This window comes from Eleginops maclovinus, chromosome 10 (assembly GCF_036324505.1).
Source record: "Eleginops maclovinus isolate JMC-PN-2008 ecotype Puerto Natales chromosome 10, JC_Emac_rtc_rv5, whole genome shotgun sequence".
NCBI lineage: Eukaryota > Metazoa > Chordata > Actinopteri > Perciformes > Eleginopidae > Eleginops > Eleginops maclovinus.
In genome coordinates this window covers 1,466,474-1,492,511 of record NC_086358.1, presented here as the reverse complement: position 1 = coordinate 1,492,511, position 26,038 = coordinate 1,466,474, and the positions used below count along the sequence as shown (strand labels likewise).

Below are 26,038 nucleotides of genomic sequence, written 5' to 3'. Positions count from 1 at the left end.
AATAAATCAAATTGTCAGTTTTTGTTTGGTTAAATATATATTTTTTAAATGCATTCGATAGGAGGATTAGGGCAACATGTACATTTTTAAAACTACATAATGCAAACAATACCGTGACAACATTTAATGCAGACTTCATAATCATCGTTTACAATGCGCGATAGGTTCGATATGGTCAGTGTTTTAACCTGAACAGTAAAAAGGTAAATACGTTTGTGCATAAAAGGTAAAGACTGGCATATATAACATATATTGGTGGATCTACAGCTCAAAGTGCACGATATGTAACGCAGAAATACAAATGTGGCAATGTTTAAAGATAAGTTGTGCGGAAAATAAGAAAAGCCGAGCACGAACAGAGAGATTATTTCAGAAGCGTCTGTCTAGCTCAGGAAGAGCAGATAACGCTCAATCAGAAGAGAAACACAAAGGAACCATTTCATTATTGTAATGAGTATTCATCAGGTTACCGAAGCGTGCCCGGAGACTTCACTTAGGACGATAAGAAGAGAGGGACACAACGTTCGTTCTGATTGGACGAAAAGTCCAGAAATCGGGAGCTTTTTGGGAGATGATATGTAGGAAATGTTAATAAGTACCTCCTCCTCAAAGTAATCAAGTCTGTCCAAAAAAGTGTGTGGGAGAGAGACTGACTCTGGAGGGAACTTAACCTCTGCTGACCATTTACATGCATTAATAGATAAAGGTACATCTCATTCTATATTTGGTCATAATACGACTGTTTATTCCCTAAAATATGAGCCATGAGCTCAAAGCCTAAATATAGAAAAACATGCTTTCACTTAAATATTTGAGGTCAAGAAATTCAAAATGGTTCAGAAATGAAGTTTTCAGAGGGAGAAAAATGAAAGTCAGAAAAGCTTTCATAATACAAACGAGTCAAAGAGACAAGGCCTTTCTTTTTTACTCTCAGTATTTTATTTCAAACCGCCCCCGCCCCCCCGAACACTTTGAAGTAAACGGTAACAAACTAAAAAGAGAAATCCCTCCTGGACCAGGAGCGGGTTCTTCTCAGAAGACAACACCTCCTGGGTCAGAGAGAGGGTTTAGTGATCAAGAATCCCCAGAGTTATCTGTTTTATTCGAGGCGTTGACAGCTCGCCTTTAAAGAGAAACACACACACACAGAAAACACACAACCCATCTGCAGCCTCTTTGAAACAGAGAGGCGCCAGAGACTGAAGAGACACACAGAGTGGAAATGTGTTTCAGGAATCTTTTCAAAAAGATTAGAGCTGGACAATTAATCAGAAACGTAACGAAGAGGCAATCTGGACGAGTGCGGTATTTAGATCGCAGGAAGCACAGTATTTGTTAAAGGCTAAAAATGTGTTTAAGATTTTGAAGGGTGGGGCTGCAGATATCACAGCTCAGAAACTGCATGGAGGTCGGACCCAAAGTTATGACTTCGCAGAATTGTGAGAAATAAAGTCCGAAAGTCGGTGACAGAATTCAGACTTTTTTGTCAGATCTTTATGGAGTGTTTGTTCAATAACATTGAGACTAATGATGCAAAAAGTGATCGTTCCCAATATCAGTGACAAAAATCGCTACGAGTGAATTCCTCCAAATCGTGCAACCCTAAAACTTCATTCCAGCCTTCCTAATGGTGCGAGAAACATTGGGAACAGCTGTAGAAAAACTGGATAAAAACCAAAGTAGTGAGTAAGAAATAACAACAAAGCGATCAGAGCTGCACTGTTATTGAAATGATACAAAGATGATCAGTCCCTCCTATAACACTCCGAAACATCTGTCAAAAATAATCACACATAGTTATCGTTTCTAAATTGTGCAAAATCAGACCAAAGGAGGAGGAATGGTGAAGCCTGTGTTTTCGAAATCTGAAGATGGAAGGAAGTGACGGATATTGACCGTGCAGCCGAGTAAAGTGTCTCTTCTTCCTCCTCTCTGCAGGGTTTGTTGGAGCCACTGAGCAGTGATGTCCTGTCCCCCCCGCCCTCACCTCCTTTAGGGCATGGCGGGGTCCAGGATGGCGTGCGCGGGGTCGCAGGTGAAGGACACGGTGATGGCGTATCTCGTTCCCCACGACACCTTCTCCACTCGATGGAGGTTCTCCGTGCCCGAAGAGAAGAAGGAGACTCGTCCTGAGGAGGCAGGGAAAGAGATGGACTTTTTAGGAGAGGGGGGAGGAGAGATATGCTGGACTGTGCTGAAAAAGACTGACATAATATATATAATATCCTGTCTGACACACAGGATGTGGTAAGAGGACGGAGAAATAAATAGAAAGTATCAAAACTTGTTATTTATCTTGATTTTTGTATTAAATATTTGGGGGAATATTTGCTTTCTTTCCAATATACGATTTCAGTATTATATTTGCCCTGAACTGGAGAACAGGCAACAGTATGGTAATAGTACTGGTAGCAGGAGAAGCAAAACTATTGTAAAACCATACGGCCAAAAATACTTTGAATCATTTACTAAACATGTCACGTCATTTTGGCAAGAGGAGGAGAAATGGCTGAATATTTTGAAACTCCCACGAATATACAGAACGTATCGTGTCGAGATAAAAATGCCATCCATTACGTAAACACCGGGAGACAGGAACACCCAAAGTTGTAGTTCTTTATTGTAGCATCGTTACGGAAAAAGTATGACGTTTTTTTCTGAAAGTGACAAAAAATAACGCTAAGGTGCTACGCTAGGCTTTTCCCTTCCCCTCCAGCCTTGATGCTAAGCTAGGCTAAACATGTCTTGACTTAGAATAACTTATTATAAGCTCCCTAAAATCATAGTTGTACTTTTCGTTTCTTTGTAAGGAAAGCAAGGACAGTACGTTTTAGCTTCCTTTGTTAAAACTTCTCTCCTGTTTCCAGTCTATATGCTAAGCTAGGCTAAACAAAACCTAGCTTAATTGTTAGCTTCAAAACCATTCTCCCTAAGATCACTGGTGTCCTTTACGTTTCTTTAATAGGTACGTCAGATAGTAATAATACGTTTGAGCTTAATTTGTCTCGTGTTTCCAGTCGTTATGCTAAGCTAACCATCCTTACTCTGTATTTATTCCAGAGAGGGAGCAGCACGAATGTTCTCATCTCCTTGTTGGAAAGACAGTAAATAAACCTATTCCCCGAAATGTTAAAGAGCTCACTCAAAGTAAACTATGCAGTCTGGCTCACAGGGAATGTGATGAAGGGGAGAGGAAACAAAGAGAACCCCAGAGGAGATAGAGGAGGCATGAGGACACAGCCCCTCCTGGCTCGTTATGCTTTCTGTCTTGGACCGAAATCCAGCGTGAGCTCGAGGACGAAGCCTCCGGGTGAACCGCCTTACGAGAGGGTTTTCTTTACCAGATCTAATGAGATATTTGCAATCAACCAGCAGGACATTGAATGCAACCAGCTCTCAAATGTGACGTAGATAGTCCATGATAACTAGATTTATACAAAACTCTCTCAGACGGCTTCCAGTTTCTCCTCCTTTTGGAAGGGGATTTCTCATTCTGTGAAAATGAATAAAAAACTGGAATCATCGAGCCCTAAATTGTTTTTCCTCCAAGAAATACTTGGCAACTGCTGTGTGTGTGTGTGTGTGTGTGTGTGTGTACATAAATCCCTGTGGCGGTGCATAGGCAGAGGACGTCGGGGGAAATCAGTGCTCTCCGTTAACAATGATACACTGGAAACCCAAACACTGAGAATTAATGCACACAGAAAGAGTGTGTGAGTGTGTGTGTGCACAGAGACAATAAGTGTGGCTCTGTTTTGTTTCACGTCATTGAAAAAGAGGCCATTTCTTTATAATTAGCCACACAGCTTCAGATAAATGCACAGTGGAATAATCCTTGGGAGTAATCCTTGTCAGTGTGAGCGTTTGAGCAGTCGGCGGATTAGTGGAAACACAACGAAGGTTCAAACTGCTCCAGAAATAACTTCCAGGGACATTACTTAAAGAAATGGAGATATCTTTTAGTGTGAAAGTCTCCAAGAGAAAGGTTTATATCGCTGGTGTCAAACATTTCTCCACTTTTCTATCACTTAATGAACTCACAACCCCAGACTATGTTCACTTTTCCCGACAGTGAATAAAATACGTGCCGGAAACTTGTGTAAAACCAGAGATTTATGTGAATTAATCACAGATAGTTTCCTGTGAATATAGCATCTGAGACACACTGCATGGTTTTTAAAAGGCTTCCATCATGCTCATATTAGTATTTTGTGACCGTTCAGGCAGTGAGAGTCAGAGTAAGCAGAATGGGCGCTCTCATACAGCAGCAGCTGCCATTTCTCAAATATACATATTATGGATAAATTGATCACATGTTGGTTGTCAAACTAGTTAGTGACTCGCCTGAAAAACTGCTATAACCTGATAAAAATTCATTCAAAAGCTTAAAAGAAGTATTGAGATCTGACTCAAACTCAGAAATTATAGCAAAAAGTCATAAAGTTGTTGAGAGAATTCTGACTTTTGAAAAGAAATTCGATCAGATCTCAAAATAGATGTCCCATGTGACTCTAATCCCCTTCCTTACAGATCTTTAGACAGTAGTTTTCAATAATAGTGAGAATGCTGATGCAAAAACTGATCGCTCCCTCTTAAATGCCAACATCAGTGACAATGATCGCCATCAGTGAATTCCTCTTAATGGTGTAAGTAAAAATGGAAACAGCTGTAGAAAAACTGGATAAAAAACAAAGAGTTAGAAAGTCAGAAACACAGAGCGAGTAGAGCTGCACTACTGACTGAAATGATACACAGATACATCAAAAACACTTCACAAAAAAGGGTTTTTTTGCAGCACAATTCATGATTAGCAGTCGCAGCTAGCTTGTGGATTCCCTGCCTGTAGCTCGTTGGTATCATTGAGCAACGTCTTACTGAACAACGTCTCCTCTCCAGGTCACGCATCTCTTCCTGCTTTAAATCACAGCCCCATGACGCTGATTGGCTCGAGGTCTTTAACTTCAGAGCCGGGAACGCGTGTACAATGCTAACAAGATGCTAATGGTTGCGTGACTCATGCGATGCCAATACTGAGATCTGCTGCTACAGGACCAACTGTCCAATCGATGGCATTGATTACTCCCACAGGCTTTTATAATGACTTACTGCAGGATGAATCACCCAGGGAGGGGGAGGTAAAGGTAGGTGACGTTAGGGGACGCTGAATTAACAAAAGAAGCTTTAAAATGCTGTGTTTCTCTCAGGTGGAGCCCAAATGCAATTAACTGGCCCAAAGCTACAGTTTAAAACTCTGGCGAGGATAAGACCGCCTTTTCCATTTGATTTTATTCCCACAGCACCGTGCTTCAGCCTATAGCGTCGAGGCTGTCAGCACTGATGTGACTCCTTTATGGGTTTTAAACGGTACTGTAGGTGAGCCAGAAACAAAAACAGCAACCCCCCATACATCCTGACAAACAAATACTACAGGACTGATGAAATGTTGACACCAGAGACACAGAAAACCGGCTTCAGGTGATTTTGACTTTAGACAAACTCCTGAGGATAACATATGTTGGGATTCACCAGGCCGGGAGGCTGGTACTAAAAGAGGATACTGGTTGCATCATGGGAAGTGTGGGATCCAGCTTTTGGAAACTTCTAAAGTTCTTCTGTAATCGAAATCAAAATCCCGTGGAGTGATTTACACTCAGGCTTTTTACCCAGGGAAGTCTACCATAGCCCTCCTGTTCCCTGGAAATGTTGTTGCTACTAACGAGCTGTGTGTTCGCATGCCCTCGTCCATTGTGTTGCGACACTGCTGAAGTCCAGGATGTCAAGAATAACGAACTGCTTCACGTAAATCAGCAGCTTAGCAATTGTTCCCCTTCCCCATAAATGTTGTACCCTACCAACACATCAGAAAACTATATTTGGAGGAGGGAGACCGAAAGAAGACTCTGAGAACAGTTTGGGAACTTCAACAGAGTCGGTCTCTTGTCGCACGTACGTTCTGGAAGCATTTGGGCAGCTGCGGTCCAATACTTCAACTTAAAATCTATTGTGCGTCTCCATCGCTTCGTCTTTACCAACAGGGATGTCATGGTGCATTCAGGTGCACCTCCATAACTAGGAGAAACTCAAGCTGCTGTTGTACCCTTGTGGCAGCGCTCTTTTTATTTGACTTTCCAACACAACTCACTCTTTAAATGTGCCATTTGACTGAGCCGAGTTCTTCTCCATGTTCTCAAAAGGGAACCACCAAGGTCAGACTGGGGGTTTGAAAGCAGGAGTTCAGCTGAGGCTATCTTTTCTAATGGCAGGTTCACCCCCCCATCGGCTTCCTGTCCTTCCTTTGCTCTGCTGGTATCTGCCTTTCCCAGCCAAACACCCTATCTCTGTATCACATATCTACTCTTATCTACCCCCAAGCAATTTCCTCTCCGTGCATCTCCCCCCCCACCTCCAAACTGTCTATCTTCCTGCAATAAAGAGTAGTGCAGGAATAAGTCCTAAAACCCAGAAAGTTAGCAAGACTGTTAATTTCCAGTTCCCATGTCTGGAAGTTAATCGTTTCTGAATTTCTTTAGTCATGTGACCGTGCTGTAGTTCCTTTATAGCCCAACATTAGCCGCCTTTAGCTAAGCGGTGGTGACGTGAAGTCATGTGACCGTGCTGTAGTTCCTTTATAACCCAACATTATCCTCCTTTAGCTTAGCGGTGGAGACGTGAAGTCATGTGACCGTGCTGTAGTTCCTTTATAACCCAACATTAGCCTCCTTTAGCTTAGCGGTGGAGACGTGAAGTCATGTGACCGTGCTGTAGTTCCTTTATAGCCCAACATTAGCCTCCTTTAGCTTAGCGGTGGAGACGAGAAGTCATGTGACCGTGCTGTAGTTCCTTTATAACCCAACATTAGCCTCCTTTAGCTTAGCGGTGGAGACGTGAAGTCATGTGACCGTGCTGTAGTTCCTTTATAACCCAACATTATCCTCCTTTAGCTTAGCGGTGGAGATGTGAAGTCATGTGACCGTGCTGTAGTTCCTTTATAACCCAACATTAGCCTCCTTTAGCTTAGCGGTGGAGACGTGAAGTCATGTGACCGTGCTGTAGTTCCTTTATAGCCCAACATTAGCCTCCTTTAGCTTAGCGGTGGAGACGAGAAGTCATGTGACCGTGCTGTAGTTCCTTTATAGCCCAACATTAGCCTCCTTTAGCTTAGCGGTGGAGACGTGAAGTCATGTGACCGTGCTGTAGTTCCTTTATAGCCCAACATTAGCCTCCTTTAGCTTAGCGGTGGAGAGGTGAAGTCATGTGACCGTGCTGTAGTTCCTTTATAGCCTAGCGTTAGCTGCAGAAATCAGTGGTGTTATATGTGGAGATATGCTGCTGAACAGGCCTCATAAAAGCCTTATTTTCTGCTATAATCCAAAATACAATGGAATATTGTAATTGGCTTTTGGTAGAGGGATCCAGGGAATCACATCCTCCCTGCAGCACTTTGTAGAGGACACGTTCACATCTCTCTTTTTAAATTCCTCCTCATCTTTAACCACACCTCCTCCTCCTCTTCACCCCCCGGCGCTCCCTGTCATGTCCCTCCTCTCTTCCCGTCTCTCTGATTGTCGTCCTGGTGTTATAATTACACCGTGTGCTCCGCTGTCACCTCATAATTATCCCAGCGAACTAATCATCCGTCCAAATATGAGCATAGCAGTCAGAACCTGTCAGTCAAACTGTCCTGCACGACTCCTGAAGAGCCTCTGCAGTGAGCAGTGTTTCATCCAAACAATTACCTGCACCGCTGACGAGATCTTTGAAATCTCTTGGATCTTTTTTCTTTTCTTTTCTAACTTTTCTTTAATCCTGTCGTTTTTCGTCTTTTCTCTCTCTCTCCTTCCATCTGTTATCTGTCGTTTTAAATCAGTTGTTTTCCTTCCTCCGTCTTTTCTCTTCTTTTACAGTCTTCCGTCTTTTCTTCCTCCTCATTAATCTTCTGCATTTCTTCTGTTTCCTTCTTCTCTGCTTCCACTTTCAGTCTTTTCCCGTCTCTTCTTCCATTTTCTTTTTCTGTGTTCTTCCAACTTTGGCCTTCTTCGGTCTTCCATCGCGTTCTGTCCTTTTCTGACTTCTTTTCCTTTTAATTTACTTCTGTCTTTTGCTTGAACTGTACTTGGTCTTCTTCTGTCTTCTTTTGCCCTCGTCTTCTTTCATCTTCTTCCACTTTCAGCCTTTTCTGTTTTCTTCCTTCTTCTTTTTTTTTTCCACTTTCTTTCTGCTTCCATTTTCTTTTTACAGCTTTTTGTTTCTACAATTTTGCCTCTTCTTCCATCTTCTTTCACTTTCTGTCACCTTCAGCTCTGCTTACTCCTCTCACTCCTCGTCCTCACCCAGCAGTCATTGGGTTTGAGATCTCGCTGTCTCTTCTCTCCCTGTTTTGTGGAAGTTTTCCCTCCTGTCACTAAGCAGGATGTCTGTCAGATCAGACGAGGCGGCTGTCGCTCTTTATCACCAGACGTCCTTGGTGTCAGGGATGTCGCTCTCTGCCGGGGTACGAGGCTTCGGTCTGACTGGCACATGGGGAGTTTGATGGAAGCGGGGGGGACAGTGAAATATTGTAGACGAGATGAAGTGAACGATTGCTGTTTTTTGAAAAGCCGGCCAGATTAAAAGTGGCAGAGGAGTCAGATCAGAGGGTGGGAGATGATGGACAATGGGTGAGATAAGGTAAGGTGGGACAAGGTGAACAGAGACGGAGGTCGGGATTTGATAAAGTGGAAATAACGCTGTCAGGGAGACGAGAAGTTTTCCATATCGAACGGATTCACTAAAGCCGGGCTCAGGAGTTAGGGCTGACTCAGGCAGTCTCTGACAGCTGGAGGATTGGTATACAATATTGGATTGGTTACAGATGTTCCTGCAGATTGTCTGGTAATGTGAGAGGTTTTACAAATAGATTCAGACTGACGGTTCAAATCCCGACACCAGACGGTCCTCGCTGACAGAAAGACGACTCAAACGTGTCTGCATACAGATTAGTTTGTTTGCGAGCAAGCTGTTCTACTTCTGTCTCCATTTTCTTAACATCTGTATCCCCACTATTTCCTCCGGCCTCACAACGCAACATATTTGTGGTAGAAACAACCAAGAATTGAAACAGATAAACAATGGAAATCTAGCTAATGCAACCACATTTTAAAAGAGCGTAAACTGAAGGATAAAAGAGGCATCATTGGTTTACCAGAGGAATCAAACTGATTCTGTCCTACGAGGATTTTAAATGGTGTTCAATACTGGTTTTTTTACATACTCTTCCCAACTTCTGAGGTAGTTACCAAAAATATAAATCAGTCAGACTCACGTTAAAGTGTCTGAAACATGCATTCTCTCAAACCTCCACCAGGGGGCGATTCCAACAACAAATTGCATCGAAGTCTATGAAAAAATAACCTTACTTCTAACTTGATTTATTCCCTCATTTAACATTTTCCTGATGACTTCTTGGTCTCAATCTGTAGGTTTGAGTCTTCTTCAACACAGCATGATGTTTATTAAGTAAATTAGGGAGGAAAATACAAGATAAAGGAGGCTCCAAAAAGGGTCACTTCTGGCTCCAAGAGACCAAAATTGTGAAAAATGGCGAACTTAAGGATTCAAAACACCAACAAAATGACTACATCACTACACAGTATTTGGGTTGTTCTGTTAGCTTACCAGCAAAAGTAATTTGCCAACAACTCCCGGTCTACTCCCTGCCTTTGCTTTGATTTGGCCCCTCAGGACAGAGGGTTTTGTATGATGAACAGACAGTAAAGCCCCTTAAGACACATTTATGATGTCGGGGCTACAGCAGATAAATAACGTGGACTTGAAAGACATAAAAAGCTGTTGGCCCTCGTTTAAATTCCACTCTACTTCTCTTTGACTTCCTGCAATGGAACAGGATGACCTTTCAATGTTGATCAGAAACATTGTTAGGGTGATGGATTTAGCGTTGGGGGAAAAATGAAGGAGAAATCGGTCAAAAAGGGGCGGAAAATGGATCCAATTCCTTGCCTCTAAATCCAATCGTACTCCAGGGAAATAGGGTTATTTTAGCATGTGGGATTTGCAAAGAAAGCCTTAAAATATCCATTAACTTACCTACATTTTCTTTAAATAATGTACATACGCAGACTGCTGTATTTCCTGTGAGATCACAATGCTTTTAACTCTAACCCCACAGGAACTAAAAGCCTAATCCTCCTCAGTAAAACCCCCTCCAGATCATTAAAGCAGCTGAGTATAACTTTAAGTAGAATAAAACCCTTTATCTCTCTGACTTAACTAAGTGTGGCTTCAGAGGATTAGCAGACAAAGCCCGGGGTTACCAGGTGTTACTACTGATTACTTCTTACTGGATTAACTATAAGCCCCCCTCCTCATCTGGTCTTTAATGGTTACCTGCTCGTGGTTCCACCGTCCGGTTGCCGTTCGGGTCCATGAAGATGAATCTCCCTCCGGTGAAGTCTGAGCCGTAGTCGGACAGATAGAGGAGAGAGGTGTAGTCGAAAGAGCCGTACGTCACCTGACGGACGGAGAGAGGAAGGCATTACTATCTTCTAGCACGTTAGCATGAGTGTGTAATCTTTAGGCCGAACCAGAAGGAGTTACCGTTGTGTTGACAGAGCCAATGGGATTCTTCCATTGGTGTTGGATTCTAAATAAAACAGTAAACGCTTACGATACTGCACGTCTTTTCAGCAGGATCATCTTCCCAATTGACAGAAGTAACTAAAGAGGCTCCATTATGGGTTCTGGAGTTTTCCCTCTCCTGTAGTCTGTTTTAGTGCATGTAAATGGTCTGCAAAGGCTAAAATCCCTGTGTTCCCCCTAGAGTTTCTCTCCCACTACCACCTGCAAACCCTTGTTGCATATTTCCTCTCCTCTCAATATTTGTGTAAAGTTTGTATGTTTTAAACTTCTCTTACTCTGGTCTTTGTTGCATGTTGAAATATGGAAAAAACGGTTGTTTGTCGTCATAATTACCGTCGATTATCACCACAGCGACAATCTGTTTCCCAAAATATATTCTGTGAAACGAAACACCTGAAAGGCTTCTGCAGAGCGATCACTTCCCACAGCAGCTCCCTGAAGCTGTCTTTATCCTGTATGTGACGCAGCAGCTGTGAAACAACAGTCTGCAACGCTTGGTTTATTTTCTCGCTCTGCAGCCGCTCAGACACGTCAGGGTTTGTTGTTGGAAAGAGAATTGCTAACAGGCTCTGCTGACTCCTCACCTGAACTCAACCTCACAACACCGGAGGGACGGATTAAATATAGCTCGAGAAGAGCTGATATACAGACCTGTGAACTCTACATTACTGAGGAGAAAAGGAACTCAGGGTTCCCTGGAAGACGGTTTCACTACTTAGAGTCCACATTGACTCTGCTTACCACGGAGTTTTCCTCGCCCTGATTAGTATTTGTCACCTCATCCCGTCCCGCTGGCCCTCGACAGCTGGGAGAATGTAATCTGGAAGGACCCTCCTCTCCTCCTCTCCTCCTCCATCCGTCTGCAATGCCATCTTTAGGGCTAATTGGCAAAACCCAACCCTCATTTAAATGTAAATGTCCTCTGACGGCTCCACTGCAGCGTCCCCTCCTCATCGATCATATCGCTGATACGATGTCACAGTGTTTTCATCTCGTTCCCGGCAGGGGAAATGAAACTGAAATAGATGTGCTGATGTCAAATGTAGTTTCTGTTTCTCCTGCTGGGGAGGGACATATGTACAGCAGCTTGTTGATAAAGAAATCATGCATTAAAGAGTAGGGGGGCGGACAGGTGCAAAAGACCCAAAGCATATCCATCAGGGGACACTAAAGAGTGACGCACACAGCTGGGACCGGAATGCTTGCTGACGTTCAGGATCATAAAGCTGGACATCTTTTAACTGCAACTGTCTCCGTTGAATATATTCCCAGTCTCTGTCGATTGAGGATTTATCCAGCATAACATGTCTCCATTTTAACTGAATAAGTACTGAAACTCTCTCCCTAACTTCCCATGTGTTTGAAACTCGCCTCGAGGTCTTCTCTCAATCCCAGAGAAACTATAACGTCCCGACACAAACTAAGAGTGAAGCAGAGAGCATGAATATTCATATTGTATTAACTATGTATGCATGAACACATCAGAGGGGCTGCAGGAAATTAAGGGTCTGCTTCAAAGCGGAATACAACTGACTTAAAAAGTGATTGAATTGTTTGAGCTAAACTTCTGAAGTGGCACTTTATTCAGCAAAAACCCGTTTCAGAATGAGTCCAGTCCAATTCAATGGATAATTAGAGGATTTACATCATGACGAATAAAATCAGCGGCGCTAATTGGAACCTCTAGAGTCTAAGCTTTCATATTATACCCAATGTATGCAATCCAACACTTTTAAAGGGACCCTAACAAGCCATTTATTTATACCTTGTCGATGTGGGGGTGCCAGTACTCGTCGTGTTGGGTCTTGGCGATGGTGCTGTTGATCCTTGAGAAGAAGGTCGGCTTGGTGAGGAACATCAGAGCCGGGTCCAAACCGAACGTCTCCGCAATCACAGCCTGGATCCGCCCACGTACGTCCCTGAAAGAAAATAACAGACAGATTTAATTACTGAAGGAGTGTGTTGTAGAGAAACCACCTCTGGAGGGAACACGGCCTTTGCAGACCATTCACATGCACTGAAACCTATAGAGCACACTACAGGAGAGGGACAAAGCCTAATAAGGACACTTTAAGAGTCCGTACTCACTTGTAGAGCTGGAAATCCTCGTGCGTGAACACCTCCCCGATCTGTTCCCCAAAATACCTGAAGCAGTGTGCAAAGAAATTAAAAGAGAAGATATAAAAACTAAAATTAAAATAAATACAATAAATTAAATTAAATAGAATTACTATTTTAATTAATAAAATACAAATTTTAAACCCAATCTTTTTTAAAGTATATAAATAAATAAAATACAAAATTAATTAATTAAATAAATACAAATATTTCTGCCAATACTTTTAAATGAACATTTCAAATGCAAGACTTTGACTCGTAACAGAGTATTTTTACAATTTAGTATTTCTAATTTTACCTCAATATATACCTGTATATCTACTCCAGCTCTGTTACGTTAAATATCTGTTTCTTTGTCTCTTATTTTATGTATTTCTCTGCGTTGATGCTGCAAAAGGAGCTGCTGTGATTTGAGAAACACTCAGAATTGATCTTAAAACAAAGTATTATCTTATTATGCTGTGTGACAAGAGAGAAAAGGGGAGGGAGATGTATGAAGAGGGAGGAATCAAGCTGCTAGCAGTGATGAATGAGGGTGGCGTGGGTCACTGGACTCGGGGAAGAACAGCAGAGGAAGATTGATGATGATATTTCACTGAATATATTTTTGTAAATGTCACGTATCATGCCGGCTGTCATTCCAGCAGCAGCGTGAACAACAGCGGAGACAAGCAGAGGAGAAAAGTGAGTTTAAGATGCGCTCCCCACTTGTAGATGTTGACAAACTGTTTCCCCATCGACAGAGCTCCAGAGTGCAGGTCAAGTATGGAGGCCTGTGAGGGACAAAAAGAGAGAAACAGGAATCAGTGCAAATGATGAATTAATTGGATATATTTTAATTAGTAATGTATTAATGACTACAATTAATTATATAGATTTTTGATTAACTGCTTGATGGGAAAAAGTACATAGACATGGCTCCAGCCTCACCTTTTTATTGATCTCAATATTCATTTCAGATATTTTATTTTGCCTTTTTAATTGTAAAAAAATGTTTTCTTTTCAAAGTATTTACACAATTTAAATAATTAGCAAATCAATAAATACATTTTAATTAAAGTATTTGTTTTGATTATCCAAAAAATATCAAAACATTCAAAAGAAGAAAAAAAAGGAATTATTTTAAAACTACAAAATCAGTCGAAAAAAAAGAATAAAATTGATTTTAAAAAAAGTGTTTATTTATGAATTATTAATAACATGTTTTAGTTCATGCATTTTTTGTTGTTTTGCAAATGTGGGTTCAAGTCTACACTGGTGGCAATATTATCTTAAATAAAGGTGCTTTTGTCGTGCAGTAATATATATTCTGTATCTCACAGCACTTGTTGATACAGGGGATAAATACAGAAGTGTTATGAGGTGTGTTATACCGCTCTCTAGTGGACCCTGCCTCACACTGTTAAAGAGATGACGTTATTTAACTAAAGGTGACTTTCTTTGTGTTGTTTTAAATTATAATACACATTCACTGATGATGGAGTAAAAGAGAAGTGTTTGCAACCATTTATTGTTTGTGTGACTTTATTAAGGCTGCACAATATGTTGTTTCAGTGATGTGTGCATACATATAGGGCCAGTTAACTGAAACACACAGCTTTTGAGAAAACTGAGGCTGATACATGTGATTTCATCAGTAATCTTGTATGTTTTAGTCTTATAAAAAGGAAAACCCTGTATTATTTATAGTATGCTTTGTAAAATAGTTCAATGCAAAACCACCTTTTTGTGTCCCTATAAATGTACAGAGAACGGCAAAAGACTAGAGATGATGACTAGGAACAAACAAATACAGATTATTTTGAGAATTTAATTTGGGGTTATACTCACTCCTCCGTCTGATCCAGCCAGGGCCAGCCCTCTCTCAGCCAGCCTGTGTGTGAGAGACAGGAGGCAACTCAAAAAGATCAGTTGCTGCACAGAGACAGAAGCTTTATTTGTTGTATAAAACGTGTTGTTTCACCTCCTGAGCGTCTGAGCCTCCTCCCGGGTCACTACGCTGTCTATGACGGCACGGCCACACTTCTGAGGGGTGCACCCTGCAGGAGAGCGGACAGTTAATACCAGAAAGTGTTTGTGCAGTATCCTCTCTTTTGCAGAAGAACAAGTGGCATTTTGCTAATCAATGCCTAAAAAAATGACAGGCCCTGCTGTCTTTAGGCATGGAAATTCTCTCTTGGATGACATTTGTAGTTCTAACCCGGGCGCCATTTGTAGTTCTAACACAGATATATTTTCTAGTTCTCACATCGATATATTTTGTAGTTCTTACCTGGATATCTTTGGTGGTTGTCGTAGTCCTCAGAGCAGGGCACGCTGTAGATTCGGGGGTGAGGAGAGACGACCTCCCCCCGGCTGACCAGTGTTTCTGTGACCTCGCTGTCCAGAGAGATGTACAGCCACATCGCCCCCCCGCTCATCATCACCACGACCAGCACCAGGACCAGAAACCAGCGAGTGCCAAGAAACCCCCGCCATGCTGAGCCCTGCCGCAGAGCATTACCCCTGAACAAGAGAGGAAACAGGATGAGGAACTCAGATTCAGAAACAGATCAGAACACTTTTGCTCTATTTTAGGATCAAATCAATAAAATATTTTAATAAAATAAAAGTGTGCAATTAGATTTACCATTTGAAGGCAGGTCTTTTAAAAAAACATTAAAATTAAATTAAATAAATAGAATTACAATTTAAATGAATAAAATAAAAAGATTTAAACCAAAAAAATTAAGTTACATTAGATTTGGTCTTTTAAAAAATATAAAGAAATAAAACAAAACAAATATTTATCCCAAAACTTTGAAATTAACATTTCAAATGCAGGACTTTCACTTGGAACAGAGTATTTCTACAATTTAGTATTGCTAATTTTAACTCAATAAATACTTGTGTATATTCCACCTCTGTTATGTCCAGAGAGTTCTTTTCAATAAAAAGAAGACATCAAATAAACTTAATAGGCATATTAAAGTAAATGCATAGAAATGTAGAATATAAATTAAAACATGCATGTATTTATGTCTTATGAGTTACCAACACGTATTATTTTAGTTATGGATTAACCAATGAACTAGTTTTATTTCAGCATGCATTGAAAGGTCTATTCTTTCATTTGTTTACAATGAGATTATAAGTCTGCTCATTTCATTCAGCAAAAATATAAATTATATACATTTAAATTATTACAACAGGTATGTTTTCCATTTATTGTGCAATACTTTTTCGTCCTGCACTCACAGGAAATTGTGACGTGTTAGAAGCACTGATTCATTTGCAAATAAAAGCCATTAGCTCCAAATTAAAGCACAAATGAACCATCAGAATGCATGCATTGTCCTTCCTTCTGAAGACTGCATTCACATCTCTGAACACAGTATAATTCAGAGTCTACTCTCAGTATTTCTGATGTCTTTTCAGGACATGTTGACAGCAGCTGGCACTCCCTCTGATATCACCGTTTAATTACTCACCTTTTGATTTTCTTCTCTATCTCTGTGGCATTGGGCCCCTGGGGATTCCTCATCCGCAGTAGAGCCATGTTGACTGAAGACGTTCACACAAACACCGTCATGCACGATAAGAGTTGTTTTTAAGTCAACAAAACGTGCACAAACGCTAACAGCATGTAGCTCCACAAACATGAATCTCCCTCCTTCGCTACTTCCGGGTTGACGCGTAACCGCCAGGTGACTGGCTCTCTGGAAAGGAAAGGAACGTTTTTATTGGTCCACGTCATCCGGATGGGGATTTCGGCTCTTTTGAGGGATGCGGTTGTTATGGCTCCTTTGTTGTTAATTAAGTATATTATTAAGTCCACAAGAGGTTAAAAGTAATAACTCATTATTATTTTCTTTGTTTTGTCAAGTAGAAAAGGTACATTTTGTATAATATTAATCGCTGGTCAACAAACGATTGAAATATAATTGCCTTTAAGTGCTTTTATAATTGTATTTGTATAATATTCAGTGTTTTGTCAGAAAGCAATTCAAAAGAAGCACCTCGTCTTTTTTAGAACCATGAAAATAGTTAAATAAAATGGCTCATCAAACTCTATGCCTTTTTTTGGTAAGGCAAAAAATAAGGTTAACATGGCATTTCAACAAACAGTTTATGACGGCTTGTCATTATTGTAAAACATATGTTCAGTCGTGTAAAAAAGTAATTTAATTTTAAGGTTTTAAGGGATTTTTAAAAAGCCTTGTTTTTGTATCTACTCACGTAAGAAATTAAATTAAGAATAATATTTTTGCACCTCAAAATAAATGGTGTTGTTATTATTTCATTTAGTCACTTCCAAATTCCTGAGTGTCTGTTGCTCTAGCGTTAACAAATATATGGAATAGTAATTGGCAGTGAAATGAGGGTTTAACGATACAAAGACAGCTCTCACACAGAGCAACTCTGCATACAAAAAAGAGCCGTTCAAAAGAACCGGATCGTCCATGAACGCAACATTACAAACGTCGGACTGGCTTCAACTGCGGCGCACATCTGCAGAGACAGACGACTATGCTTCAATAGATCTAAACATTAACAGTGTTTATAATATTCTGAGCTAAGACACACAGACCTTTAACTCTTTACTGCATGCAGCGTGCGTTCTGCCATCCATTGCTCTGCACAGGGAGACCAAACTAATCGATTACCGAGGCGTTTCTGCCGAAAAGTGCCTCAAAACAACAACAACAACATCCTCCTTACTTGTCCTCTGTTATCCAGGTGAGTCAAACTAGTACATGCACACACATAAACACACCTGTAGTGTTCTTCATGTGCTTTATTCTGGCAGGAGGAATGAATAATCCACCATGGCCGAAAGGGAAGAAACTAGTTCACCTGGATCTGAAAGGAGCCCCTCCAAGAGTAGGATACCTGCACAAGGTGAGCACACAGCTAGATTCCCTATTGAACACGTATTTGCAGCTTTTATACATTTTAATTTCCTTTTTTCCCAGCTGATAGAGCTGTTCTCCCAGCTGGGGGCGGACGGTCTGCTGGTGGAGTATGAAGACATGTTTCCCTATGAGGGGGAGCTGCAGCTGCTGCAGTCCAAACAGCACCCAGCTTACAGGTAAAGGTGGAGTTTTTTTATCAGCTTTATCATGCAACTAGATCCTGTAATAACATAATAATCGCTCCTGCGTTTTACTAACACCATTATGCCTTTTTATATGTTCAAAGCATACATCTGTACTGTTTGCTCTGTTCTGTTTCAGCCGAGAGGAGGTTTTATCCATGCAGGAGTTTGCTAAATCAAAAGGCTTGGAGGTCATCCCGCTTGTGCAGACGTTTGGTCACATGGAAGTGAGGGAACTGTTTTAATTGCTTAAAAATGCACACACTTCATATCCTGATAAATCAAATAATAGGAGGACTGTCGGTATAAAGAGCACTCCACCATTCACACCTCCGTCGTATCTGAGTTTAAATTTGACTCTGTTAATCAATAGAGTCAGTATCCTATCTCTATTGCCGTTTCCTCTGTATTACAGTTTGTGTTGAAGCACGGGCCCCTGAGCAGCCTGAGGGAAACGGCCCCCTGCATCGGGACCCTGAACCCCCACAGAGAGGAGGGTCTGCAGCTGCTGATGGAGATGCTGAAGCAAGTGGTGGAGCTGCACCCGGGAGTAAAGACTCTGCACATCGGGGCGGACGAGGTCAGGATGCAAAATAGGAAATTCACCAAAATGTAAACTGTCTCTGGTTAAGGCTCATGAGTATCCCATAATGTCCTGTCCTTGTCTAAATCTCCTGCAGGTGTACTTACTGGGGGAAGGTGAGGAATCCAAGCTGTGGCTCTCCACCCCTGAACGCACCGTGGAGCAGCTGTTCCTGAGTCATGTGACCAAAGTGGCCGGGGCAGTGAAGGCAGCATGGCCGAACATCAGCATTATCATGTGGGACGACATGCTGAGAGGCATGTGCCCGGACACACTGAAGGGTGACGAGACACCTTAATTAAACGCTGAACCAGGTGAGCAGTGGTATCAGTCTCTTGGTTTTATGTTAATATTTCTTTATCTTTATCCATGCTACAGCGAGCGGCCTGGTGGGACTGGTCCAGCCCATGCTGTGGGACTACACCCCGAATCTGGACGTGGACAAGACTGGTAAGGACTGATTCCTGTGGAAATAAGTAATAACACATAAGGCTGTTTAATCTATTACACGGTACTTAATAATACACTTATTCTATTTGAATTATCATATTATTTTAGTTTTCTCACATGCAACATTATTTATTGTGCATTATTTTATTTCAACCTTCCTTTTTCTTTATTTCCTTAAATGTTATAGTATTTTTGCATTATTGGACGAGCCTGGGATGTATTTGTATTTCTTTTGAATCCTTGAAAGAACCTGCAACATGCACAGGAGGTAATGTGTGTGCTTTGGGTTGTGCAGTGTCCCTGCTGGAGAAGTACTGCAGTGCAGGTCTGTGTGATGTGTGGGCGGCGAGCTCCTTTAAAGGCTCCACCTGCGTCCACACCTGTGTGCCGAACACCCAGAGACATCTGGACAACAATGAGAGGTGGCTGCAGGTCGCTGCCTCCGTCTCTGCTGCTGTTCACCTGCAGGGCATCGCTCTTACAGGCTGGCAGCGGTAACTATCCGACACATTTCTCTCTTTCATTAGTTTCCCGAACATTATGTCAATGTGCAATTAAGAAAAAAGCTTTTTATATGATCCATTTTCAGGTATGACCACCTGTCCGTGCTGTGTGAGCTGATGCATGTCGCTCTTCCTTCGCTCGCAGCCTGTCTGCAGACGCTCATCCTCGGTCAGTTCAGTGCCGAGGCTCAGAGAAACGTGACGGAGAGACTGGGTATCCCTTCAGTGGAGGTGGAGGACATCGGGAGGTGAGGTCCACCATTTCTTTATGGACTACAGACTGGTGGAGGGATGAGGTTTTATTGTAGGCCGAAAACACGTTCAGAAAACCATTGACCTCGACGAGGGACCAGGAAGTGCTGAAACACTAACTCATTTCCGGGTTTTAGGACTCATTCCTGGACCACTCCCTCAGAATTATCTGTTGGTTTTTACTAGATGTTGTCCCTTGTGTCTTTAGGACTTCTGCAGACGACTCTCTGTTCCCAGGAAGGAGGCTGGCTGAGTTAACCGTGGAGCTCAATGCACTCCTGAACTCTGAGGACATACGATTTTTTGACAACAACATGTGAGTCGTCACTCGTATGAGCATACTTCCAATTATTCCAAAACCCAATCAGTCCCAAAGGTGTCCCATTGGAACAAAAGCCCATTAGTCACACAGCTGCTACCCGCGAAAGACAAAAGCCCATTTGACACCACCCGGGCCTATTTGCTTAGTGATGATACAGCCAGCAGCTAGTTAGCTTAGCTTAGCTTAGCTTAGAATACGGTCTGAAAACAGAAAAACAATTAGTTTTTTTTGTATTTAGGTAGTTCTCGTCAAACTAATGTATGTTGAAGTACTAACTTCTCTGATATATTTGGAATAATTTAGTTATTTGATGCTATAAAAAGAGACTACCTGATTGACAGCTGTGATTCTCGTTTGCTTACTTATCTTGAGCTAACGTATTTCAAGCTAACCTTTAGAAGACTAAAGTATCTCACCCTAATGTCACGCAAATGTATCTCCCACTTACATGTATCCAGGTTACGTACAGTATCTTGAGCTAACCAGTGTCCTACTACCTTTTCAAGGAATGTCAACTTTAGATCTGTGGATTAGAGGGAAGAACCCACATCACCCATCTTTATACATTTATTAATCCATGCTAAAGACATGAGAGGGGTATCAAAATCCTCTTAGCGAATAAGCAAATCTCCATCTATTCCTTTAACCTTTGCAGTTAATAAACTAAGTGTTATTCTAAACCTACTTCTGTATAAATAACAGCTTGGTAACTGTGCTCCTGTAGGTACGTCAGAGGATGGTTCAGCCCTTACCACCGACAGAGGAAAATGGTCACCTCCCTCATCAGCAGGCAGATCCACAGCCAAGCATCAACGTGAGAATCATTTGTTCTTCCTCAACCTGTTGTCCTTGGGTCATATTTGGGCAAAAGTTGCACAGCTGACCGGTTAATAAATGTGTGTAGCATTTAACAGAAACCCCTTCTGCTCTCAGGTATTTGGGCCCGATGCAAGAGAAGGTGGAGGCACTGAAGGAGGAGATGGTGCGTCTTTACCCGGATTCAACCGCAGAGGAGTGGATAGAGGAGCACGTCAGCCCTGTGATGGCTCCTCTGCAGAGGATAACGGAGGACTTCACTTCCTGTCTGAATGAAACGCAGCCTTAGACTATTTTGCCGGCTCAAAATCATTCAATTCAATGTTGGTGTGTTGATTTTTTTGCAAGCAGCACTTTAAATGGCAAAAGATATGTCTTAAAAATTCTCCCAAATGCTATAATTGTTAGTGTCATAACAGCAGAGGCAACTGGGTCGCTTTTCCTTTTCCTGGCATTTAAAATGTGAATATAAGCGCCAACTGCTGAATGTATATTGCACAAACTGTTAAGGAAAACATAGAAAAGGGGACTTCAAAAACATCGGAATAAACGGAGACTATTAAATCAAACAAACAAACACAATCACCATTGTCTTTTTGAGAGAACAGAAGACACTGACATTACTCAGACATCTAAAGGTAAAGTCTGGGGGAAAAGGTTGACATTTAAAACATGTTTCTGACATTGAGGAGTCATTTGCTGAATTTGACAAAAAAGTGTAATGGATAAGAATAACAGCCACTAGTTCAGAGAAACAAAGGTGAACGTTTGCCTGAGATTCAGTCCTTGGTTCACAGAATTCAACGCATTTAACCTATAATTAACTCTTAATTGAGCCATGAAAATCATTCCTGCTTGATTACAATTTGCACATCTCATCATGCTGAAGGTGGTCATTACCTGGGTAGTCCCACAACAGTCTGGGAAACTTTCCTTTTCATTCACACCCATAAACATTCATTAGAGTTCAGTAGGAAGGCACAGGATATCTGGAGTGTATTCCCAAACAGTAATTAGATCAAAAAGCTAAGGCATCTTCCTTTACAGAGGAAGAACGTTTTCCATGTTTCTTCCCATGACAAAACATTCATAAAAGGGTGTAATATGTGACGTTTCCACATTACATTAATCAAAACAGCAAGACCTATGTATGCCAGAAGCTGTCATAAATGGGCTTTTTATCCAGCCAGTTTCAGCATACACTTTTTATATAGCGTGCATATGAGCCCCTCCTGATTTGCATAGACACTAAGTTCAAAGTTTCTGTAACCAATCAGTGAAGAGTAATTGTTATATTTATATTTATTTGTTTTTGGATGAAAACTTAGCGTTAGAAAAGGCATGTGTGGCGTAAGTGCGTGAGATGTGTTAATTGCGTGCACAATGCGTGAGAGTTGGCAGCCCCGCTAACGTTAGCTTTAAGCTAGCAGCCAAATAGCATTGGAGAAACCCTGATTTTTAAAGTTCAACTGCTTTATTCAGTGTTTCTATCGGTGAAAATTAATGTATGTTTGTTTCAAAGAGGAAGAGACCTCTGTAGATTATTCTGTTTCTGGTAAAACACTCCTTCAAATCTGTATTTTAAGTTTTCAGAGAAACAAGCTGAACAGACATTAGCAGATAGCTTTCAAGTGTCAACGAGGGAAACATATTTTTAATGAGAAACTTGATTTATTCAGGAGTTTAGAACAGTTTTACTTCAAAGGATTGACACGTTTGTGAAGGAGGAGACCTTTGTGGATAATTTGGCTTCTGCTAAAAACCTCCTGAATGAATGAAAACAAAGTAATCCTAACCGGGAGAAGCTGACTGAAATGATGAACTTCCATGATCCACTACCACCAAAGAAAAACACAGTGTACTTAAATGTGATGCCTTCGCCTTCACAGTTCACAAGAAAAATGTAATTTAAATATTTTACTCTAGCCTCCTAAAGCTGCCATAACCCCAACCCCCATCGAGGCTTGATGTTTCATGCACATGCTAACAGTATCTGTAAACCTGGAGCCTCGATAAAGTGTTCCCAGATGGATCATCGTTTTTCTGCTTCCTTCTCTGAATCACTGCTGTTATCCAAAGAATCCTCCTCCTCCTCTTCCCCTCCATACTGAGCCTCCTCCTCCTTCAGCCTGCGCTGCTGCAGCTCCTCCAGACCCAGGAAACGTTTCAACAAGGCAGCCAGCGCCTCCACATCACTGACAGGAAACGGGAGGATAACAGGGATATAATGTGTTGTGTTGTTGGCTTAAATAATCATTTTAGAAACAAACAATAAGAAGACTTTGAATCCAAGTTTTTCAACATGCGTCAACAAGCTGTAGTGTTTATCATGAGAGAGACATTTGGGAGGATGCTACATTACACTTCATTTTCTATTCACTTAAAAGTATATAGTTAGGAAAATATCAACCAATGCATAATTTCAAGCAAAATGTTATACATATTGTGTAGCAGGCTGGCGATCCTTACTCCATATCCCTCAGCTCTGATTATTGGCATTACAAGGAAGGAGGAAAAGTATTTTGAATTTAGGATGAACAGTACTGGATTATAACATACCTGCGTCCCCCCAGCATGGCGCTCTGGGTGAGGGGGTAGGAGAATCCTGCAGCCAGCCTCAGCATCAGCAGGTATCCCTTCCCCAGATATCTAACTTTCTCCTCCTGAACGCAGACGTCACACAGCTGTGTCAGATCCAACACAGCTGAGAGAGAAAGAGAAGAACAAATACATTGAAATCTGCAAACCGATTTTTGGGACTATTTGAGCAGCTCCAGGGTTACTGACTTTTCTCGTGGCCTTTCTTCCATAGCGTCAACACTAGAGCGTACAAACTGAAAGTCTTGAGCTCGATCAGGTTTTTGGTTTTGTCGAACACGGCCTCCTCCCACTCCTCCATGTTCTGCATGGCCACAAACACGCAGCCCGTCACGTAGAACAGCTTCCACAACAAGCTGTCTGTGGGATAAAGAACACAGGGACTATAATGTAGATGCAGCAAGTCAAACTACATAAAACGATCAGGAGTATTTAGTTTATGTACCTGAGCTGTAGTATGCAGCCGCAAACCCAACAGATGCTATACCTGCAATCAAAATGAGAGGAGTGTTGTTTCATATATTGGAAGTACAGTCCATAGCGTGCATGCAGTGATGGCAGGACATCGCCAAGCTACTAAAACCCCATTAATACAACAAATAAGAACAATAAATAATCAATACTATAAAAACATATGAATATTTTTCCCCATAGTTTTGTTCTGATCATCCATTTTTCTGCTGTTTGACTAAATGGACCATGAGGATATTTTATTGTGAAATGGATTTGATTTCACACCTCTCTGCTTATGTACATGAATGTGCTACTGCGCACTTTACTAGATGTATTAGTGAGCAGAGCAGTGGTTCGAATTGGCATTAGATGTAAAGGTTGAAAATGTGTTCACAAACACATTTTCAGTCATTAAAATACATAAAAATCAAGATAAATTCATATCAAAGCAGGTATTTCAAACCCACAATATGTAATAAAAGCAACATAAATCAGAGAAAAGCAGCACATTTCTATATTTCAGAAGCAAAAAATACAGTTTTGTGGCATTTCTGCAAAAAAATGACCAAATGATTGGATTATTCTCGACATATCGTTGTAGTTTTATTAGTTTTGGATGTAAGGATTGTGTGAACATCTGCAGACACTTACCAACGAGCAGAGACCAGGAGCGGATGCCTGGAGATCTCTTCAGGTGGAGCAGCGTGCCGCTGTGCTCTTCTACCATCATGTATCCCATCTGAACAGAGACAAACATATTCATACTGTAGCTGAAACATATTTTACATTATACTAATACTTTAAAGGGGCAGCTAACACAAACCACTGAAATGAACCCTGAAGTTGAATGGCAGAAAGTTCGTTATCCTCTCTTTGGTAACCATGATAGTTAAGGTTAGGACCTGAGGCATTTAAATATGAGACACAATAGATAAAGGTCTTTCATTCAGTATTCATATCTTAATTTAACATAGGGAAAGTGCATGTCATAAGCATCCTAACTCTCCAAAATCTGGAATAAATTCTCCTAACTTTAACCATTCAAATGTCCCAGCGTTCACTAAAACCTTCACTAAAGAGAATGTGGATTTCTCTGGAGATGTTAATAATTGAGAGTTGATCCAGCCAGTCTGATAATCAAATATGTCAAAGTGATTTAGGATAATCCAGGTTTGTTGCCCTTTTACACATACAGAAATACTCTCCCAACTTGAATCGGTCAACAGCATTTCCAAAGGATTATCCACAGAGGATTTATCAGCAAAGTCCATCCTCCTCTATTGTTTTAAGGTGTGGACAGAGGTGGATAAACAAATATATACAGGTTATAAGCCTGTGTACATAGATCAAAAGGTAGGAGAATTGTATGTATGAAATGTATGCTTTGTGATTTGTTTTAAACTCCTTTAATAAATCTAAAAACAGACAAACCACAAAGATGCTCCTGCAGAGGATGCTTTGGAAGTACACTTAGGACACTTCCCTGTCTCAAAACAGCTTTATAAATATACAAACTTTAAGATATGTTGCATTACTTACCTTAAAGTCGTCTTCCTCTGTGTAAATATTCGCGTTACAGATTTAGAAAACGGTTATTTGTGGAGGGAACACATGTAGAGAATTATAAGGAAGTTCTGTTCATGTTATTGCAACAACATGCACAGTGATACTTCCTTCCTGGATCCCTTGCCTCTGATTGGACGAGCGCACTTTCTCGCCGCCTTCAAAATAAAGGCTTTGAACGCAAACATGTAAATTTACTGCTCATTTCTTCGTTTTTCATGCAACAAGAATACATTTCTAAAACATGTTTTCTTCCTTGTTATCACACTAGCTTTTACTTTAACATTATCTTGCGACATTTCATGTTTTTTATGAGTTTGGGAAATACTTTGAAATGCCATAGCACGGTGAGGGATACACTTCCTGTCTGATTTAAAAGTCGTTATATCATAATTATTTAATAAATGTTCTGCAACGACAAAAAATCAACATAATATTTTCTATTCTTCCATTAGGCAGTTCTGCAAATGAATCCTTTAAAACATTAACCTAAAACAGTCGGTATAGGGAATTAAAAAATTAATCAGGAGTTATTGATGAAAATGAAAGTATGATAGATTGGGTAATTCATATTTTCCAACAGTGTTTCTTATTTCATTCACTTAATTTATTCATCTCATTTAATTTAATTAATCATTTTTTAAATATTATTTCATATTATAATTTTT

At 41.0% G+C, this 26,038-nt stretch overlaps 3 protein-coding genes across 3 annotated transcripts; 1 reads left to right on the top strand and 2 right to left on the bottom strand.

Moving 5' to 3' along the window:
* Window positions 1-17,450, bottom strand: uts2r2 (urotensin-2 receptor 2). Its single transcript, XM_063892702.1, has 10 exons — window positions 17,324-17,450; window positions 16,224-16,451; window positions 15,026-15,258; window positions 14,717-14,792; window positions 14,584-14,626; window positions 13,462-13,526; window positions 12,724-12,780; window positions 12,401-12,554; window positions 10,384-10,507; window positions 1-2,129 (listed from the first exon to the last, which is right to left on the bottom strand). Exons 2-10 carry the CDS (start codon window positions 16,289-16,291, stop codon window positions 1,993-1,995), a joined length of 957 nt encoding a protein of 318 aa, XP_063748772.1. The 5' UTR covers window positions 16,292-16,451; window positions 17,324-17,450; the 3' UTR covers window positions 1-1,992.
* Window positions 17,152-21,338, top strand: hexd (hexosaminidase d). The gene is made up of 12 exons (XM_063892700.1): window positions 17,152-17,472; window positions 17,543-17,634; window positions 17,709-17,824; window positions 17,970-18,057; window positions 18,246-18,410; window positions 18,511-18,694; window positions 18,792-18,863; window positions 19,159-19,357; window positions 19,453-19,614; window positions 19,827-19,934; window positions 20,665-20,754; window positions 20,874-21,338. Exons 2-12 carry the CDS (start codon window positions 17,548-17,550, stop codon window positions 21,043-21,045), a joined length of 1,443 nt encoding a protein of 480 aa, XP_063748770.1. The 5' UTR covers window positions 17,152-17,472; window positions 17,543-17,547; the 3' UTR covers window positions 21,046-21,338.
* A 1,069-nt stretch (window positions 21,339-22,407) lies between these two features.
* Window positions 22,408-25,996, bottom strand: LOC134870515 (cytochrome b-245 chaperone 1 homolog). The gene is made up of 6 exons (XM_063892703.1): window positions 25,347-25,996; window positions 24,459-24,546; window positions 23,800-23,841; window positions 23,544-23,714; window positions 23,316-23,460; window positions 22,408-22,951 (listed from the first exon to the last, which is right to left on the bottom strand). Exons 2-6 carry the CDS (start codon window positions 24,544-24,546, stop codon window positions 22,789-22,791), a joined length of 609 nt encoding a protein of 202 aa, XP_063748773.1. The 5' UTR covers window positions 25,347-25,996; the 3' UTR covers window positions 22,408-22,788.
* Between the last annotated feature and the right edge of the window lie 42 nt (window positions 25,997-26,038).